The sequence below is a fragment of the Actinia tenebrosa genome, unplaced genomic scaffold, assembly GCF_029948245.1.
Source record: "Actinia tenebrosa isolate PJP-AT-01 unplaced genomic scaffold, QUT_ActTen_1.0 PGA_scaffold9__36_contigs__length_13948895, whole genome shotgun sequence".
Lineage (NCBI taxonomy): Eukaryota > Metazoa > Cnidaria > Anthozoa > Actiniaria > Actiniidae > Actinia > Actinia tenebrosa.
In genome coordinates, this window is record NW_028292586.1 from 7,187,248 (window position 1) to 7,208,482 (window position 21,235).

At 35.0% G+C, this 21,235-nt stretch overlaps 1 protein-coding gene across 1 annotated transcript; it reads right to left on the reverse strand.

The window, feature by feature from the left end:
* Window positions 1-4,494: 4,494 nt before the first annotated feature.
* LOC116308128 (uncharacterized) lies at window positions 4,495-7,866 on the reverse strand. Its single transcript, XM_031718502.2, has 3 exons — window positions 7,712-7,866; window positions 7,092-7,295; window positions 4,495-5,785 (listed from the first exon to the last, which is right to left on the reverse strand). The coding sequence occupies exons 1-3, from the start codon at window positions 7,800-7,802 to the stop codon at window positions 4,947-4,949; spliced, it is 1,134 nt and encodes a 377-aa protein (XP_031574362.1). The 5' UTR covers window positions 7,803-7,866; the 3' UTR covers window positions 4,495-4,946.
* Window positions 7,867-21,235: the final 13,369 nt, after the last annotated feature.

Sequence of the window (21,235 nt, forward strand, 5' to 3'; positions counted from 1 at the left end):
TTTTAATTTTTGAGTTCGAAGTCTTAAAGATTATATTGTTCGCAGGTATTCACATACATTTTAGTTTTAGGCTTCTTTAAATAAAACATCAGATTGAGAATATGTTGGAATAAACAGATAATGAGCAAGCAGTTTATACTTTCTTTGTACACATCAAGCTAGCGTGCGTTTCGTCCCTTGAATTCACCAGTTGTCGTATTTAAACAGTTTCTATCAAACTGTTCTGATTGTCTTCTAAAGGCTAGAGAGATCATACTTTTTATCTGATACTAAATGCATGATCTGAAACACAAGTTAATAGGCTTTAATCTTTACAATGCGCGCTTATCGTGTACATCTATCTTCCTTTTAACACATTTCTATTAGTGAATTTCTCGTTTGATTGTGAAGCGATTGGTAAATGTTCACATCGTTTCTTTAGACCAAGAAATATTCAGTAATATAGTGCTTTAACGAATAGCTATCACGACAAGGTAAAGGCCCGCGTTTTTAAACGTCTTATTTATAGATTATCGTTTTATTTTCACGACGATTAAATCTTACACTTGATCATGCTAGCAATTATAAGTCATTTACTTCTGCGCTAATTATTCCTCATTTCTTCCAACTTCTTTTCCGTTTGTCTTTCACTTACTTTATTCTCTCCCAATAACGTTACTCTTCTTGTGGAAGGAAATCTTTCAAAATGAAAAGAAATTATAAAAGTGTTGTTCAATTTTATGGGGCCTTATTTTTCTAACTACAAAACTGACCCCTTGCGGATTCTTTTTCCTTAATGCAAAACGGATGGTAAAATGAAATTCACTTTTGGTAAAAGCCATACAAATCAAGATTTTAGATCTTTTATCTTTTCGTATGCTGGTAGATGTAACTCATATAGTGTAGAAAGATTGAAAGTTTTGAGATAAGTTGACAAAAGGCAACGCATCGCTGTTGGGGCATTCGTCAACCAGATGCCATTAACTCACGTATAATGATCGCGCGGGCTATAGGTGTTGAAAGTGCTGGTTTATAACCCTGAATCTAAACTTAGAAATAAAAACCACGAAAACAAAAACAACTACACACAAAAACAACGAAGATAGCTCAGTAGTCATAATTGAATAATTCCTACTTTTGTAACCTTAGTTTTCGCGTTTCAGTTTTCTAGTGCTTCAGCAGTGTGTAAACTTTGCCGTATGAATCATGATTGATTAAGCGAGTTGACGAATTAACTGTGAAATGATCTATATCGTGGATAAGATTGAGAACTGATTAGAAAAAGAATTACCTGAGAAATACATGACCAGGAGACATATGTGCTTCCAAGCTGTTGTCTTTAAACGCAAATCCACCACCGCAAGGATACACAAAAAGAGGTGCCAAGCACTTCCGCTTTTATCTACTTTCTTGCATTGTTTTTTCTTTTTTTTTCTTCTTCTTCTTCTTCTTCTTCTTTATTTTTTCAACATTGGTACCACTTTCTGCAGCTAAATTAACCAGAGTTTTTTTCGTTATTATAAAGAAAAATAAAACATTGCTTCCCAAAAAAATGCAATAAAAAGACCCCGTAAAAAGGGCTAATTTATACAGGTTTAGTCGATTGAAATGTTAGGATAAAGAATACTTAAAAAGTCCAAGAGACCAGATGCATGAATAACTGTTAATTTAAAATTGGCTGCATTTGTAACAAATACAAAAAGAAAAACGGTTTGGATTAGCTATTAAGTACCTTAATAAGAAATGTCTTATATCTTGGCTTTAATTGAAAGGTCACCCTTAACAAGCACAAAAGCATTTGAAATGTTGATCATTATAACCTTGAACACGAAGGGTTAAAAAACATATATTGGAATATATAAAGTAAACTTTAGTCTTTTTTGCCAATTAACTTTCTTTCTTACTTCTGTCGAATCTAAAACATTTCGCTGTTTTTCTGTCTTTATTCTTTTTTTGTTCTATGGATTACAAAGCATTGTTAATTATAAACAAGACTACAAAGGCGCTTGGTAGTACTAGGGATGACTATAACTCTTTCAGGCTTTTATTTTGATATTTAAGGACATTTTCCCCGCAATTAGGAGACGCTGTTGTAGCCCAAAGGAAGGCTAATTGAAGACTTAAATGACAAGGGAAAAATGGACTTTATTGAAATAACAACAAAAAAGCAAGTTAACCAAACGTCTGTACGCCAAAAGAATTCTTTAATTTCTGGTACGAGTGAATAGGATCGACTCAAATTATCGCCATTCTGAGATATTTTGAGCTAAATGGACTGAAATATGCGCAAATAGGTCTTTTGTTTATTGAAAAGAGCTACAAACTGTGCCAAATAAAGAAGGATTTATAAATGCTTCATAATAAACCTATTCATTAGTGCGAACACTGAATGCTGAATATGCCTGCAGAGCCAAAACAGGGAATATAATTATTGAAAATGGCAAAAAAAAATTTAACGTAACCAGTTTGAAGAGACACCAAGCATAAGAAACTTCTCCAATGCCAGATGACCAGATGACTTCAAAAACTGATCCTTTTCCCTCTACTCCACTGGAAAAAAAATCAAATTTTTTCACCTAAAGAATAAAGATTCGTTGTTTAACGGATTCGACTTTATTTCTTACCAATTATCTGTCTTTTATGTTTAATTAATAGTCAACAAAATGTAAAAACTTTAGAGCTAATTGCACATGATCTTGAACATATGTTTTTTTAATCTGGCTTTTTTGCTGGATTCTTCGTAACATTGATTAGCTTGAAACTGTGTTTCATGTTTCAGAAGGGAAAATCAGTAGCTATAATCTTGTGATTTTAAAAAAAAAAAAAACTTGACGGTCTTTACCTTTATATCGTCTTAATTATAAGTGTTTAATTTGTTCATTTATATATTTTTTGAAGTTATTTATAATGTCATATGAAATACACGAATAACACGATCCTATATAATGTATGAAAAAACTACAGTTTGAACCAAACGTTATTTGACTGACTAAGTCAGTGGCTGCCAAACTAGCCTAATGAGTGAGCGTATTTAAATAAATGCGTACACTAATAGACTTGGTTCATAAACAATAAATAGTATTTTCATCGTCTCTAGCTAATCAAAAGAAAAAGAAAAAAATATTCAAAGAGGACATCTTTCTGCAATATTTCGTGTTTTTTTTAAACGAAAAAACAAGTTCTGCAAAGCTGTAGATATAGTTTCAATTTGGCGATGGTTTCGATTTCATATCGTTTGATAAATAAGAGATTATTGAATTCTGAAGCCATCGGGAACAGCTATTGAACTATATGAATGAGAGCATAAAATAACCAAAGACCCTATGACAGCTGGTAGACAGCATATATAAAATTATAGTCTTTATTTGAGCTCTTTAGTCTTGACGCCAAGTCCTTTAATCAGTTTCTAAATTTCAGAAAACACAGAATCGTCAATTCTTAAGATTTAAAAAAAACAACTATGTTTTCTATGTCTCTCACTCTTGGTTACCGTACTCAACCTCGAAAACCCCAACAACTACTTTCTCAGTAACCGATAAAAAATGTCATTATTGAAAGGAAAATTTACTCTCGTGAAACCCTAAATAGTTACAATCCCAATCAAGCGCTAAAATGGCAGTCGTAAAATTTGGGGTCAAAATGTAAGCGAGCTTAGGAGGAGGAGAGGAATACAAGAACAGTGTGTTAGGAACTGAATCAAATTAAGATCAGAAATGAAGTTCTTTATACCAAAAAAGCTTCTTTTGCGAGTAAATGAAGGCTTGTTAGAATACTTTCACGAGAATATGCGAATTTAGTTTCAATTCTCCATATATTTGAAATGGTTTTTTTTCATCGACTTTTTGATTTGTAGTGGAAAGTATTCCGAGATTTTACTTGAAAACTACGAACATAGCCACATCGCTAAACTCCTATTCAAGGGTACTAGAAAAAACTACTGGCAAAAAGACGTTAACTGAATTTCAGTAATCAACCTACAAAAGTTCAAAAATAAAAAAAAATAGGAAAAAAAACCTAATAAAATAAATAATAGATAAAATCCAAACGTCTTTTTTTAAATGAATGCGAGTTATCCGCAAAGTTATCCGTATCTTGGTGCTTTATAAATTTCCAACATCAACTTTACGGTTTTTTACAAGTTCACTGGCATTTAAAAAAAGCTTGAGTTCCTGAGTTCTTGAGAACTGGCTAGTTTATTGTCAGTGTAGAACGATGTGTGTCACTTAGTTGGAATCTTTGACAGTTATTAATGGCTCTGATATTTGACAATCAAGCAAGAATTCGAGTGAAGAAAATATGTTTGGTTTGGGGAGACTGCCATATCGGTTATCAAAGCGGGGATTCTATAACGCAATTAATTTTGGCTAACTTCTAATTTTAATGGAGAAAACGTCCCAATTTATTTCGGCCTGATTCCGGCATTAATGAGTGAGGAATCCTTAAGAATTTATTCCTGTTTTTTGATAATTAAATCACAAATTTTACAAAAATACGCAGAAGATGTTTATTCTCTACAACATTAAACCTATCTACATTTCATCGATAAATTTTACAAGAAAAACAAACGCTAAAAAGATATAAATGGCGCTTTAGTGACTTCGCGAAATATTCCTCAAATTCAAATCCAGGTCAAATTTTTGAGCGTTCGCTTTTTCTTGTAAAAATGTTCTCCAGATTACGACAAATTTGTATTTTACTTTTGAATTACGAACTTAGACTTTTACGTAGGTTATAACTTTTATATTAAATATTTTAAAATTTATGCAGAAGTTCCATTCAGTGCTATGTTTTTGTTGCGAATATTTATAATTTTAGGAGCTTTTTGAGAGCAACATTTATTCACAATATTAATTTCCTACTATTCGTTCTCTGTTTTTTTATTAACTATTTAGGCAATTTGTTTATTTTGATTCATTTCTACTGTTACATCTTTTCTTAGAAAAAGCCAGCTTTACTTCGACTGCTTTTCAGTTCAAAATCCCCGGTGCTGTTTCGTGCGTGTACATATGTCTTCTTAAGTCCACTTTTCTGTAAAAAGACCTTTTACAAATCTGGCAAGAGAATGGCTTAAATCCAGAGTGTTTTCTGCTGTGGGTTATGAGATTTGACGACTGACTAAATGTCTTGCCACACTCCAAGCATTTATGTGGCTTCTCACCCGTATGAATGTATGTGTGCTTCTTCATATCAGATTTTTGATGGAATCTTTTTGGACAGTAATTACAGCCAAATGGTCTGGTATCTGAATGAATCAACATATGCGTGGAAAGCGTCGATGATCTCTTGAATTTTTTGTTACATTCTTTGCATTGGAACGTCTTTTCATTGTTATGGATGCTTTGATGTTGCTCTAAGCTGACCGAATGGCCAAAAGTCTTTCCGCAAATCGTACACTCATAGGGACGTCTCCCAGAATGCGAGCGACGGACATGGACTTCCAAGCCATGGGATGTACTGAAGACTTTCTTACAGTTCAGGCACTCGAACGGTTCGCCACCGTTCAGACTCGTATCGTTCTTTTTCTTCTCGCTCGGTGATGGAGACAGAAGCGCAGGTCGAAGAGGGGAGGGGCATACTAATGCGCTTACACTACGGTCATTTTCCCTGTAAGACAAGGGACTCGATGGTAGTCTGCTTGCAAACGGGCTTGGCGACCAGCAAGGATAAGGCATGGGTAATTCGCTGATACCAGACGTGAAACAGACTTGATTGTGGAATCGACCATACGGTGATAAAATGCACGGGCTGTAAGCTTCCCGTGGTGAGAACCGGCGCGTGTCGTATAGTTGATAACTTGATGTATGCCCTGGTAAAAGAATAAAAACTATCAATCATTGTTCAAAAAGCCCTATTAAATGAGAAACAAATGACTTAAAAGAGGAATGAGACAAAGAGAAGAAGGAGCGTGTGTGTCAGTATACATTTATATACTTATATATAGTTTTTATGATTTTGAATGACATCAGAACAATTGGTTTACTAATGACAAGTCGATCGGAGTCTTGAATCCTACTTTCAAGTCTTCAAATCAAATTTCAAACTCATTTAATTCCAATTCTTGTTCGAATATCTATAGGAAGCTCATTAAAAAAAGAAAAAAAATGCCAATTCAACTCCTCCCACCCCTCCCCTCTAACTTAGGGAGTTTTCTAGTCGATTCTAATGTATAAAAAGAAGATCTAAATAAATGCATAAACATAGTCAGGCATAATTGGTGTATATTCGGAGGGTATTTCCTATGAGAGAGTGATTCTCGAATTAGTCGCAAGGAACCGATCAATAATTTTCCTTACATCTACTTTTCCTAATAGTTTTCGAAGCTACTGGTTTCCTGTTATGTAGATTTGATTTTGACATTCAATTCGAAGCCCTGCGTTTGTTCACAATATAGCCTCAATCAGTTGTTGTCAATACTTTCTACAAGTTCCTGATTCCTAACAATAAAATCGATCGTGCCAGTGAAAGTCATACCTTTTGTACTATTGTTCAACATTTCTTCTTTTAATTATGTCTAGCTTATTTACACACCACCAATTCGTAATTTTTATCCCCGTGGCCTTCAATGCGATGATAACTAAATTATGACAAGCGCCTGAATTGACTTCGCAAAGGCTTTCTTGGTGCTTTCGTGTATGGAAAACTCTGGCAAAAAGCCGAGAAATCTCTAGCCAGTTTATTTGCTGACACCCTTAACTTAAGTCGAACTGTTTCCTGTGGATGGTATTCGCAAGTTTTGATTTAAGTTATTAAAAATGAAAAATAAAACATGAAAGAAAAGAAATGATTTTTGATCAGAATCGATTCGATTTTTTTTTTTCAAATCAAAGAAAAAACTGAATCCGGCTTATGAATCGAGTGATTTACAATATTTAAACTCAGCATTGATAGTTAGGTTTAGCATCGTACAAGCATGCGTTTCATTAACTTTAAAAGGCTCTGAAACACAGATTTTGCTCATTTAGAGTAGCCAGAAAAAATCCATTCAAAGTGTTTCAAAAGCTCTCTCAACTTGAGATTGGTCCTCACTTCATGGAAAAGCATGTCATTCACTCAAAACCACATCAATCCAGTTCTCACAAACACAGAGAGAATCTAACATCAATAGAATTTACCTGTTCCGCGAAAATGGGATCCCAAATCTCTGAACATAAAACGATTTGGAAAATGTAATCCCCAGTTTTGATCGGCGTCAACGACAGGTTGTTTAATAGCGGGCTTGTCCGGACGTGTGAGATTCGCGATGTCAAACGGTCGATTTGATGGCTTTTCCTCTTCTGCCGGTGGTGGCTTGTTGTCATCATTTTTTCTTTGAGTTTCTGATTTGGAAAACCGAAGATAAAAGAAAAAGAGTGAGTCAAAAGTATGTATGAGGTTGACTCGCAACGCCTGTACTCAGTATTTAATATTCAATCTATATAAACAGTGATAAGCAAAAGAGTGGGTGATTAAGTTTAAGCGTTCACTGACTACATCTCTAGCACTCCGCGTAATTTTCTGCTCACACGAAGCAAAAGTCAAGATTTTTTCACCAGGAAAATAAACAAACTGATTTAGAACTAACTCGGGTTACTCAAATTTAAACCCCAAATGCCTTTTTTTCTGATTGTTTTTCAGACAAAATAAGAATTTGTAGAATAAAGACTCTGTTAAACTTTGCAGATCGTTTTAGAAGAGTTGTAAGCAGACTTGGCAAATATGACATTCCATAAAAGAGCAGTTACCGAACCCTTACCCTTGGGAGATGGTACGAAGTTTAAATGCTGGTTTTTCTCTCTACTTGAGCCATCACTGGCTCTTTTCTTCACTAAGAATGCTTTTGGCATGGCTCTCGAGCAGTGGCGACCGCGAACTGTTACTTGCTCAAATCTGGGTACTGCGTTGAGTGAAGTATGGGTCTGGCGTTTTAATATAGAGGTATTTAGTATGCCAAAGCTTTTAAGAACACACGGAACAAAACCAACCCCCGACAGCTGCCCAGGTGGGTGCCATAGCAACACTCAAAGCTGGTTAGATAGCGCGCATGCGCACAAGTGGCTCGCGTACAGGTGTATTCTATGCGAGCTTAATTTATACACGCCATAACGGATTCTATTGGTCGGCAGAGCCGAGGGCTTTTGTGAGATTTGGCCTTTCCAATGATTATATAGATCGAGGAACCATAATTAGGACTTTGATGAAAGATCTTCGATTGTCTTGAGACCGAAGAAAGGGGTCTTACAATACCAGGGGGTTAGCTGTGTTTAAAGCATCATAAAGATCCGGTAATGATCGATACACAAAATAATCAGCGAGCCAAATATCGTGCACACATCGAAACATTGTATCGCCTCGCGATAGTACGGAATACAAAAATCGAGATCTGAATAAGAATTTTGAATGAAGACCTACAGAATTTGCAACTTAAACAAAAGTTTATTCAACTGGTTCATGTTTTCTAAGTGACCCCCGATAGATTGAGAGCCTTGCACACGGGCTTAAAAAATCCTCCTGGTTCAAGGGACGGAGACTGATGATTACGAACAGCAACAGCTATTTAATAATAAAACGCACGCGCGCGAAAAAAAAATTTATACAGCTCAGTTTTACATAACCATGCCTTTGGTTAATCACCTCTGGCCATTCACCTAACGTAAGTGGAAATAACGCCTTAAAGAAGTCGATTTTTGAAGTTCGAAACAGATGTACTGTTGACAAGGCATAGAAACTGAAAGTCGAGAGTTTCAAAAAGCTGGAAAAAGCATGTTGGATTGGAATATTCATCATTTTGTATTCAAGGGTTTTTTCCCCTTCAGGGTTTTTGGTGCGCGCGCGATATTTTTTAATTCTGAATACCACCAAGAACTCTAAAAATCTCATTAAATCATGAAAGTCGCACAATAAAAATAAACCCAAATTAGCTCCTTAGTTTTATGACCAGCCTGCCAAAAATTAAAATATTCGTAGAATACGCTTGGTTTAATACTAATGCTTTAATCGTCGTAGGGCTTTTTGCGGAATGCAACTATTAGTGTAGTTCATTTTTCCGCCTTGATTTCAAATCTGATAATCTGTAGTTAAATATCACAGTGCATATGTTTTACTCTTAGAACTACTAGTGGTTATCAGTATCGCAGATCTTCAATGGATTTATTAGCGGGCGTTAAAATCTGTAATAAAGACGATTTTTTTATATTTCTAAGCTAAGTCCAGAGAAGTCATTAACTATTGAAAGATACGATTTTGAAGTCGAAATGAAAAAATACAATAGGAAATTAATAGGAGAAGCCATAATAACAAAAGAGAACTGATAATGTGTTAACGTAGATGCGTTTCGACTGGTAAAGCTCTGTGAACATACCATACGCCATTTGTTAACTTATCTAGAGACTGATATTGATCAGGCTTCTTGCATGTATTACAAGCTTAAGTCGGGCTAGTGCAAGCGGTGATTAGGCACTACCAGGTCATCCCAGTCATCCACTTCTTATCATTAAAAGCATTAATAAGTACCCGCTTTGCCTTGGAGCTCATTGAAAACAGATTACTTTGTCTTTTGGTCTGTTACACACTGCCTGGAACCAGTGTCGTATGAAAACAATTGAATGACTTAAACAGCAGCCTTCCTCAAGGAGTGGGCTTTATCATTGTTTTGTTTTGTTCGTTTACAAAACTTGCAATTCTTTTCCCAAAGTTAGCTGCCTGGCGGGCTGGCTTGCTGACGGCACACCCGATAAATAACTGTAACTGCTGGATCCACCTTTACCACGCTTTATGGTAACTACTTCTTTAAAGCTTGTTATACACGTTTACTGTCAATTTCGATCGATCACTTGGAATGTTTGGAAACTGAGCACGAACGGGCTCAAAATGGTATACAATAGCCCGGCTTGTTAACTATACAACAGGCGGATGTTTTGAAGCTTCCACAAGTTATACCCGGTAGCTTTATTTGAAAAAAAAAGTGATTTAAGATAAAAACGACAAAAACTACTCTTATTAGAATCTACTCAGTCATCTTATGATAGGTGAGAGAATCTGACAAAATACTCAATTTCCGATCTTTTACAAAATGTAAAACTATATAACGGTAATAACCTGTGTTCCTTGTATCTTGAATATTCAACGAAAACAAAGATTTGTTTAACTGCACTATAGTTACTTCAAATGAATACTAAATTTAAAAGGAAAACAATTCCAATTCTAAAAGTCCAATTTTTTGAGTCAAGAAAACCTTGGTACTAATTTATAAACAGTTCAGAAATTAGCTATATAGTTATAGTTATATAAAAAGTTATCTATTACCTACACCTTGCATGCATTAATTCCATGCTCATTTGCGTGTAATTCAATAGTTTTTATGCTTTAATTCTTTTTAACCAAAATAAACTCAAATTCAAATAAAAATCTTATTATGAACCTAATTCCAAGATATATGATATCTAGTTTAGTCTAGAGTCCATCGATCAAATTGTCGTATTGTTTAACTTAATGCGATCTATGACATGCTTGATCGATCGCAAGTAGGCCGGCTCTACCGCCCCACAATATGGTCGTTTTGTAATTAAATGGATCTTAGCTTCAACGAGAGTGTAGCGTTAGAGATGTACATTTATTTTCTAAATCTAGCTTGCTCTTCCTTAGACATCATCCACGATTCGTTCTCGTCTCCAAGGATTCATTTCCGTCACAGCTGTACGCGAGCCATCACCAAACACAACTCAAAACTCCTTTCTTTCGTCAGTGATCAAGTACTCATTGTCTTTTATTGTCTTGAGAAGTGCGTGTTGCTATGTTATTACTTTGGTTTTCTTCGAATCTCCCATTGATGTATGAAACAGTTGGTACGTAAACAGTACGAGACTATGCCTCGCGAACGGCGCCATTTCATTAGGAAACTACAGAAGAAAGAAAGACGAAATAACCAGCGATTGGGTAATATTTTGTTTAAAAATATATCCTAGCAGCGAGTGTTTTCAGCACATTGAGGTTTCAATTCCACATGTTATTTGTTGTCATTTGACAAGCAGTGTTTACTCAATATTCCCTTTTACACGGCTGGTAACATCGGAAAAGTTTGATCAAGAATAAAGAGTAAATATTTTTGAAAACGTTTTACTTAACTCATTTTCACTCTCAGACGCAACTGAATTATTTCAGTCGTTTTCACGGTAGGGGAGTTGAGCGTCTGTCAACTGGTTGTATGTTCATGGGGGATGATTTTGGTCCAACTTTCATTAAAACATTGTTTTTAAAACAGAAAAAAAAGCAAAAAAAATATAAAAAAAAGCAAAAAAATAAAAAATAAATAAAAAAAAACGAAAATGGGATAGTACTTCTGCACTGATTCAAACCAAAAATCTTCCTAAACTAAAAATAATTGTTTTCGTACATTTTGATTATTTATTCATCTATTTATTAGAATTCATTCATTCGATCTTTCATTCTTTTGTTCTTTTATTCATTCGTTTATTCGTTCGTCCATTCATTCGTTTGTTCGTTCGTTTGTTTATTCATTCATTTATCTATTCATTTATTTATTATTTTCAAAAAGAGCAATAAAAAGTATATTTCAGTATTTCAACACCCTATTATTGAAATAATATTAACCAAAAGATATTCCCTTTTTTATATTATTCATACTCAGAACTTCTCAAACAGTTAACATCAAATAATATTATTTCAGATATGTTTACTACAACTTTGCTCCAATATATTTTTTTTCACTCATTAGAAAATTTTGATCAATAGGAAAGAAGAAGCAATGTAAAATGTTGTACCTATTTTTTGCTGTTTCTATATTCATCTACATGCATACACAAAACAGTTAGAATGGAACAATATATAAAAGGCTCTAAATTTGAAAAGATATCGTTCCAAGGAACAACAAAGGTTAAACAATTTACCAATTTTCTCCAGTTTTCCGTGGTATATCCTTTTATTTACCACGATTTTCGTCATCTAGCCTTCAAAATGTTGATTACTCACGAGACGTAGCCGAGCCGTAGCCAACATATTTTGACGGCTAGATGACGAAAATCGTGGTAAATAAGAGGATATACCACGGAAAACTGAAGGAAATTGTTGTTGTTTTTTTTACCACAGAAAATTAAAAATTTTACTAAGAAAACAAGGTTAAAATTTGAATAAAAAGGGCTTCAAGCGAGCGCGTGATTTGCTGACGTAATTTATTGGTATGTGCCCCTATCTCCTCCGGCTCTAGACCAATCAGGAAGCGAGAAAATTCACAAAGGTGGTAAAAATAGTAATTGCAACTATTGTGGGAAATTAGCTCCCAACGGGGAACCAACAACAATAGCAAGATATTCATAACGAAAAGTGGTGCCATCGACTTGCGCAACACACTATGATATCCTTATTGCAAAAACTTCAAAAGACTCTAATTTCTTGGTTCGTTCTTCCAGATTATTCGATGTTTTTAACTGACTCATTTATCGAATCGAGTTTCGTACTTTTATCTAAGATATTATTTATATCATTGAGTTGTTCGCTGAATTTCTTCGCAACTTTCAAGGCCGTCACTTTTAAACTCTACTTCTCTGGTCTTTTCTACGTTCTTACTTACACCTATTTCTTCTTTTTCATTCAGTCATAATTCCTTAAACTAACAACATTGGCAGAAACTAGAGAAACAAGCCGTTCACTCGCTTGTGACTCGTATCCAACTCAGAATTATTTCGATCATTTAGTAAAAAGAGCCCGAATGAAAAACACTTTACCTAGCTTATTATAATGTTAAAACTTGGTAAAATTGCTTTTCAGATATGAATAAATGCAACGCAAGATTTAATTTTATGCTTTGTGTAAATAAAAAGCCGACAAAAAAGTTTCGATTACCAGCAGAAAAACAGTTTGGATAATATATTTCCTTGTACGGGAAGTCTTGCTGCTTTTTAAAAAAATAGAGGTATATTCTTTAGGATTAGCTTGAAATTTGCTTTATTAAGTCAGATTTGCCACAAAAATACTCTGAAATCTTTTATGAGATTTCAAGCGAAAGAATTCCTTGTTAAAAATGTATTAGGTCTTAGATATATTAAAGAATAGCTATGCCATACAAGTAAACAAAATAACGACAATTTTCTTACGACTCTGATATTGAACTTTTGAGTTTACGAAGCGCAGGTGAAGCCGAACAAATAAATAAAAAATCTTATTAAATAAGACCAGAATATTAAATTTAGGCAAAGTTCACGATTAACTATGTGTAGTGTTGTTTATGAGTATGGAAATTATCTTTTACCAGAGAGAGAATAGTGGTAGTGGAATGTATGACTGTACGTAGAATGATGCGCAGAGATAGTGCGCAGTGGCAAGGGAACCTGATTGGTTCGTCGCTTTGAATACGGTATGATTGGTAGCTTTTGTTTATTGGCGACGTAGCGATAGCGCCTTTTACCTCTGGGGTCTCAGGTTCGGTCCCAGGACTCCCATCACACGTGACCACGTCGGATCCGTAGTTGTAGTTTATGAAAATAGTATTTTCCATATTTTTCGTATTTTCCATTTTCCATTTATGTGAAGATACATGTTCTATAATTCCTCGTCCTCCTTCCTCTCACTTGTCTTTCTCTCATCCGATCTCTTCATCCACTCTATTTTCAAGGTTTCTAATTCATTGTTTGCTTTTGCTTCTTACCAAGTTTCTCTCCCTTTTCTTCCATTCACATCCCAACCATTCACAATCCCTACAACGCACCACCCATACTCGAAATAATTTGTCTATTCTCTACTTTCACATCCCCATAATGGCTTGCGTCTTTGGGGGGGGGGGGGGGGGGTAACCAATCAAACGACTCTCCCAAATTAAAAGGTTTCTTAATGGAATTTATGCTATACCTGCTTTTGTCTGAACGATACTGATTATCAGTTTATTCCAAGTTATTTTGCTTGTACAGATCATGAAGAGTTTTGGTCTTACGGAATATGTATTGACTTACGAAAAAATTTACCTTAAACGTCTTCAAGCTTCTATCTTTTTCTGTTTTTTTACCAAACAAGGTATTGCCAACATTGTCTGACCTCCCTTCAGCAAAATAAGTGGGTTTTTACCCTCTGGTTACACCCTAAAGACGCAAAGTATTATGGGGATAAAAAGTAGAGAATAGTATAGTCTCAGTTAACTCCTTCACCTTAAAATTGTTGTCGATGGCTCTTAAACACCCTCCGGTCTGATCAAAGCTCAGGACAGATCGAGGTAAGAAAACCAGAAAACCCCAACTCCTCGAATTATATTAATACGTAATAAACTTTATGCCGAGTTTGAGAATCGACCCCAAGACCCCAGAGGTGAGAGTGTACTAATGTTACGCCATCATCGACTCTCGATGACGATTAAATGAGAATTACTTTTCCTCTCTATTTTTCAAGTTAATGATAAAGGAGTAAATAATCTTGCTACAAATCGCTACAGATATCCGATAACAGAACATGTCTGTATTGGAGTCAAGAAGGCTAGATTTTCTCTCTCAAGATGATGCTTATCAAGCTCTCATATCTAACGTCACTTAGCTTCATCCAAAAAAACTATATTTCACTGATAGATTTAGATAACTAAAAACAAGCAATAATGGATCTATAATAAAATGATTTTCTGTCAAATTGTTTTCAAAACAAGTTAATATCTATGGCAATTAGAAGCTTTAGCTTAGTCTGCTAAAAACAAAAGAGCTGCTTCAACTGAACGTTCACACCCAGCTAAGATATATCAAAATGTTCGCAAAAGAATTGCTTTCACTTTATTTATATCAGTCTAGATAAATTCTCTCTATCCACTCTTTACTGAATTTCTAGCCATCTAGCTTTAGTCACCAGGAATTCTTAAAGCAAGTGTGTGATAATATAGTATACTAAGCAAATAGTTTATTATTAACATTCTGTTTACTGAAGATGAATTTATATGCGAAAATACTCGAAAAAACTCAGTCGAAGTTTTCTTTACGAAGACCATTAAAAAACAAGTCTATTGAAGGCCAAATCGCGCTGGGAGGTTTATAAAATATAATTTCGGGCTTTAAACGTATAATAACAACAGACTTAAGAAAACAATTCCAAGCTAATTGATTGATTCAATTCAAAAACATCGCGGTACAAACATAGGTTTGGGGCCAACGAAAACTGAGATGAAAAGTATGTATCAGTGTTCGGATATATAGTCATGATTGTTACAGTTCTTCTGTGCTTTAAAAAAATATATGGTAAGAAAAAGTTGAGACACCTCGGGTTTGAAAAAAAATTTGATCATAATTATAATAAAAATGGCAAAACAATGAAAGTTGCCACTGAGGAAATGACAAAAATAGGAAGTAGTTTTATAGATTTGATTGACTGACCTAATATGAAAATCGTTCTCGTTATGGACATTGAACATTTTGAGGCCATGTGTGGCCCAATCTGTGAAAATAGATAAAAACACTCCTTGTAGAATATGAGTTCACATTGTGATCTAACGAAGACTTGCCATTTAGAGCAGCTGGAGTCACAGTGCAAAGGGATATATTTTTGAGCACCTCAGAATAAAAAGCTGTTAGAAAATTATTTTTTTTCAAAATCATGCATTACATAAAAAAAAAAACACTCCATGTCCAGAGTCCTAAAGAGGTTCCTCTAATAATAATGAATACCAAGAACAAGTTAATCACTGATAATTAGACTGTTTTAGTGGCCACAATCGATTACTTGATCTTGTATTAAGTTAACTAAAACTGAGGTTTAGATTTTCAAATTTTTCTTGAGTTTTTCATTTGTCAGCACTCGATTCTATTGTCCCAAACCGATTCGTGGACTGATTCTTCAATGAATCAGTTCCTTACTAGATAATTCATTTTGGTGGCTTTTAAGTACAAAATGGGTCTGTGTGGATAAAACTCACTAAAAGGCTTCCGGTATTCAGTGAATGATAATTTACTTGGAGACGTTCAGCCGAGAAGAAAGCCTACTCTGCTATTAGAACTACTCTGTTTATCAAGCGGGGGTTAGTTCATAGAATATTGAAAAATTGTCGAAAACAAAAGTTTGAAAGAAAAACGAAAGCTAGGACAATTAGCTTTGAGAACTTAATACTCATATTTTGGCACGATCTTGATGCTATGTGTAATTAGGGGATAAAGGATTTTTGAAGTTTCAAGTTGAATCTCCAAAAAGACTTCTATATTCCGGCATAAGTCGAATCCAACCTAGAGAAGGGCATAAAGAAATGTTGTCATCGTTCAAACGATTCTGATTCATTCAAGCTTTAAGGGTTTAAATACTTAAGTATCTATAAGATTTAGATTTTAAAAGGCAATAAAAACCAGGATATTCGGTTCTACTCGTTCCTTTAAGCAAGCACTGTGATTGAAGATTAGCAAGGCTTTGACTACTCACCCATTGTTTACAAGTTCTGATTGACAAGAAAAGCGATGGCCTTTGCGAGATATGTTCTCATAAGCGTAATACACTGGTAACACAGTGTGATTCTGTCAAGCCCGAGCCAATCTATGTTGTTAAACAGTTTGAATCGCTCAGTCAAAACAAGTACCTTTGAATCAGATATTCAGTATGGTTCTATGTTTTGACTTTAAAGAATCACTACCCGTTATCTTGATCAAAGCTCTCTTTTCTTTCTGATCCGTTATGATAAATTTAGTAGATGCTTTTGTGTTGGCTTAATGATCTTCCAGTGGGTCATGTCGTTTGAGTGTAGAACTCTCCCAGGGGTCGATATTCACTCTGCTTTTTATACTTTAGTTATTTCCAACACGTCTTGGTAGGAAGCAACGCAGGGCCAGTTCAGCAGTGACAATTTACGGCTGTCTCTCTCAGTGACAAGCCCACGAACTCAGTGGAATTCTAGTTTGATGTATTCCAAGTCAGTTAACGTATAAGTGGAGTTTTTGAGGTTTAAACAACAAGGCAGTAACATGCTTTGTGGTTAAGATATCACTGATTAAGGCAGGTGGAACACTAATGTTTCGCTATTTCAACAAATATAATAGCTAATCAAGCCCGGCTATTTACCGACTAGCTTTGATCCGCGATTATATTCGATCCCCTCCCCTGGACTAAGGAATGAACTTATGCTAAAATACCCACTCAGGATTTATCTTTGTTTTATATGTTCTTTTATTGATCGGCGCGGAAATGAGTTGAAAGTGAGTGGTCTTCAGTAGGGGCAGGATGTAGATTGTGAACGGCATTTTAGAGTATGCGTTGGCCTAATTTGCATTATAAAATGGTTGAGAAATCAAATCCTTCGATTAGAGTTTAACAAAGAGACCACTCCAAAACCTGTTGTGGTTTTTCTTTCTTTCTTTTCTTTTCTTTTCTTTTCTTTTCTTTTTTTTGTAAATTGGGACAGCTTGTGGGCATTGACTTTGACTGTCACAAGCGATTGGGTTTAAATTTCTCTGCCATAATGCTAAATCAATGGCCATTCAACGAACGTCCAAGCGTTGCAATTGAAATGGAGAAATTCGTTGAAATAAGCATTTGAATTTTGAAGCTATTTTCACTGAGTCCCCCCCCCCCCCCCCCCTCCCTCCCCCTCCCCAATATCAAACAATTTACACACTCTTTTGAATGAAAATTCAAAACTTTAGAAAGTCTAATTGCATGTAGTATTTCTTCGCAAAGCATTTATTCGTTTCCTTTTATAATTTAGGGCCGGGGAATAAGCGTTTTTTCAGCTCTCCGTTAAAACTACAGATTTGGAATTTCGTTGATACAGAGACGTTATGCCGCCGGAAATCGATGTAAAAACACATTTGCGCTTTTATTCTTTAATTCCCTTGCGATAATTTGGTCTGCCAAATAGCAGACGGTCCGGAAAGGATCCTATTAACGTTGATTGTTTTTGATTTATCTAGTTATCGAAAATAAAAAGTAGAGAAAACATGAGAATGTTCTTGAAAATGACTTAACACTTCACATTTAGTGGTATTTTCTCTCCTTGTTTTACGAGAAATATTTGGGCTGAACTGATTTGAGAAAATCAGGGTAAAGGAATACTAAATAACTCAGAAAATGACAACCCTTTTTAAACTCGAGATTCACAATTTGCATGGGCGAAAAGAGAAAACATTCTCAAAATCGAAATTTTAAGTCTTTTGAACATAGTTATCCCCCGCTTCAAGCGAGATTTTCGATTAATGTGGTCAAATCTAGGCTCTCGCTTTACCAGCTGTTGTGATCAAAACACAAAGAAAAAAACCTGCAATTTATTCAATCTTTTCTTTTCATGAGAAATAATTTTTCCTACAAACTCATTTAGATTGATACATATACGTAAGGTAGTGCATAAAGTATGAATATTAGTCTATATGTATTTTATTTTTATCTGTTATGTTGAAAACCCTAGAAGTCATTGTTCTATAAAGAAAACTATTTGTATTATCCTTCTATGTGGACACTAGCCGTATCATGCTGTTTTGCCCGTTTTGTTTCGCTCTTTTATAAGTTTTCTTATAATAATTCTAGTCTTCAGTTTACCTCAAGTTCCTTTTAAAACTACTAAGCCAAGGCACTTTCTTCTTAAAAGCCCGAACAAATGTGTTATTTTCATCTTGCAGGATTTCCATTCATGTTTAATCTAAATTAATCGATTCTGGTTACTCAGTTTTTTGCGTGAAACACGAAACCCTGAATTCGAGTTTTGATTTGACTAATGCGTTACCGTGGCTTTTGACATCCAAATAAATTGAAAGCATTTTAACCAACTTATCAATAGAATTGAACTCGGATACCACGCAATTAATGTAGAATATTTAATCAGGTCTAGTCCAGCATGAGCTCAAGCGTCAAACTCAGTGAATTAGATGAATAAGAATCAACCCCAACCTTGCATTGATTGAAAAGTGCACAATTTTTCAAATATCTCCTCGGCCTCGCGAATTTCTAATTTGCGCAATTCTATTCTAAATTAAACTTTTCGATTATTGAATTTTGTCTTTGATATTTCAAACGCTGAGAAGCCTTATGTCAGTATATAATTCGGCTTTGGGTAATAATCGCTGGTTGGAATTAGTCTGGCATTTGATATGGCTTCGTCATTGTTTTGCGCGAGAATCACCTGTGTCTTGGTCGATTGCCACAAATTGCGGTAAAAATCACTTCTATATCGCACCCAATTTACTTAGCTCACTTTAAAACTAGCTATCTTCCTTGTTAATAATTTAAACTATTTTTATTTCTGGCTCAAAAGTTAGAATACCGAGTAGACTGAGTTTGGAGAAAATTTACTGGATCTGTAATAGAGATTAAAACGAATAGAAAATCAAGTTTTCTTGGGCGACTTTCTTTGTTTTCATTACTACCGTTGAGCGACTATATTTTGTTGATTCCATTTAATGAGATACCCACAACTCTGCATGCCATCTTGGGAGAGCTAAATAGCTATATAAGTTAATATACCCTTTCAATAAAATACCCAAACATTTCACCAAAAACCGCAACTGTTTAGAAAAATATTAATCCACTCGCGCGAGAGAGAAAGCATATATACTATTTATCAGTTTGGTTGATATTTTGTCCCATTCATTAGATAAACACAGCCTGACACGGCCGACAGGATTTTGTAATCAAAGATTTTGTTAAAAACTTCATCTTGAAGTAAACTAATCTTCTCGTTCAGAGGCAGTCGGTACTATCATTGTTTCTTATCGGATATTAGGATTTATTGCATGAAATTGTATTATCAATAATTGAGTTAAGGTTTACTCTTTGATGTTTTGAAGACTAACAATTTCCTCTGCGATAAATCTTTTGATTTACGAGGCGATCCCCAATCGCGGGTTCAATTCGGCTATATATACTAATTGGGGTATATTGAAGGAACAAAGACAGCGCCGCTCACATCGACAGAAAAGTTGATCAATAACACCAAGAAAAGACCTCTTGAAACTCGATTTCTAATTCATGCTTCTTAAGTTGAAAACAGAATCGAAAACTAAACGAAATGTTGAGCTAACACGACTCGTAAGAATGAATACAACGCCATGATATATGTTGTTATTTCTATTTGAATTAATGCTCTATATTTTCACTGAACTCTCCGACTCAGTATATTCTGATAGCAAAACTCTATAGATTGATACCTCAAATAAAGTTAGAAGCCAAGAAAATGTTTATTTTTCGTTCTCAGTTCACCGACTATCAGGCCACCCTTCCCCTTCACAGCCAGAAACATGTGTCTTATCGTAAGGGGAAGCTCTTATAAGTTCAGGAAAATAACAGTGATAATAATAATAATAATTCTAGTTCCAGGATGGCTGGAGTCGAATGCTGATGCTTTATCGATTGTTTAGTCTGGGTATTAGACAAATAAGAGATTAAAGAAATGAGCTCGAGTGCTTTATTCTTCGTCTTTCCACTGACTTCTCGTTGCCTTCCAAGCACCTTTGGCACGTAAATAACTTACGAAGATCGCACACTTTGTCAACACTAAGCTGGCTTCTAATGTACTCTCGACTTAGACACTTAAATTGGTTTCAGAAATACTAGAGCTTTTTACCCCTCGGAACACGAAACACAAAGTCATCAGCGTGAATGATCTCAAATCTAGGAAATTCATTATCAGAACAATTGGAATGAACATAAAGGGTTTTCCATTTCTAAAATTATGAAAACGTGGGGAACAATTGGTTTTAAATCGCTGTCTCCTGATCACTTATGATTCTAGGCACGGTAATTATGGGCAGAAAATCACGCACTAAGAACGAAACGGAAAAATAAGATCAATCATGCATTTTCTAAATAAAAGCCGTGGAAGCCATTTAACAGCTGTGACACTTAAATGGGTTTGAAGATTTTCTCGCTGACTAACTTATTAACGATAACATCAAAGAGAAGTAAGGCTTCTAGGGGTGATTCAGGTTAAAGGCTTGACAGCATAGAAAGTAGCTCTCGACTCATTTCGACTTGGACTACTAAAAAAAGATTGTTTTTTTCTTTATCTTGATAAATTTATCCTACACGAAATAATGTTCTTTTCTCATCAAAACCATTAATTTACTTCGAATCTAAGTTTATAAGGAAATGCACCCTTTTACGAAAATAACGCGGAGTTCAGTGTCTTTACTATAGATCAAGTTCTAGGGCGTGTCGACACGTGGTTGACTAGAATTGGCGGGAAAACTTTAATGGTTTATATTTCGTCTGCGACCGATTTGATCTTGAAACGAATCATATCGATTCGACACGAATCCAACTATCATTGAACCATCAACCACTGAATTTCATAAGAAATAAAATAAAGAAATGGGAAGAAAACAAAATTATATAT

Bases quoted from the DNA above. Each gene is read 5' to 3' on its own strand.
- LOC116308128 (XM_031718502.2), bottom strand. From the start codon at position 7,802: ATGCCAAAAGCATTCTTAGTGAAGAAAAGAGCCAGTGATGGCTCAAGT. The intron at 7,296-7,711 runs GTAAGGGTTCGG...TTTCCAAATCAG, and splicing joins CTTCGTACCATCTCCCAAGG to AAACTCAAAGAAAAAATGAT. The intron at 5,786-7,091 runs GTAAATTCTATT...TTCTTTTACCAG, and splicing joins ATCCCATTTTCGCGGAACAG to GGCATACATCAAGTTATCAA.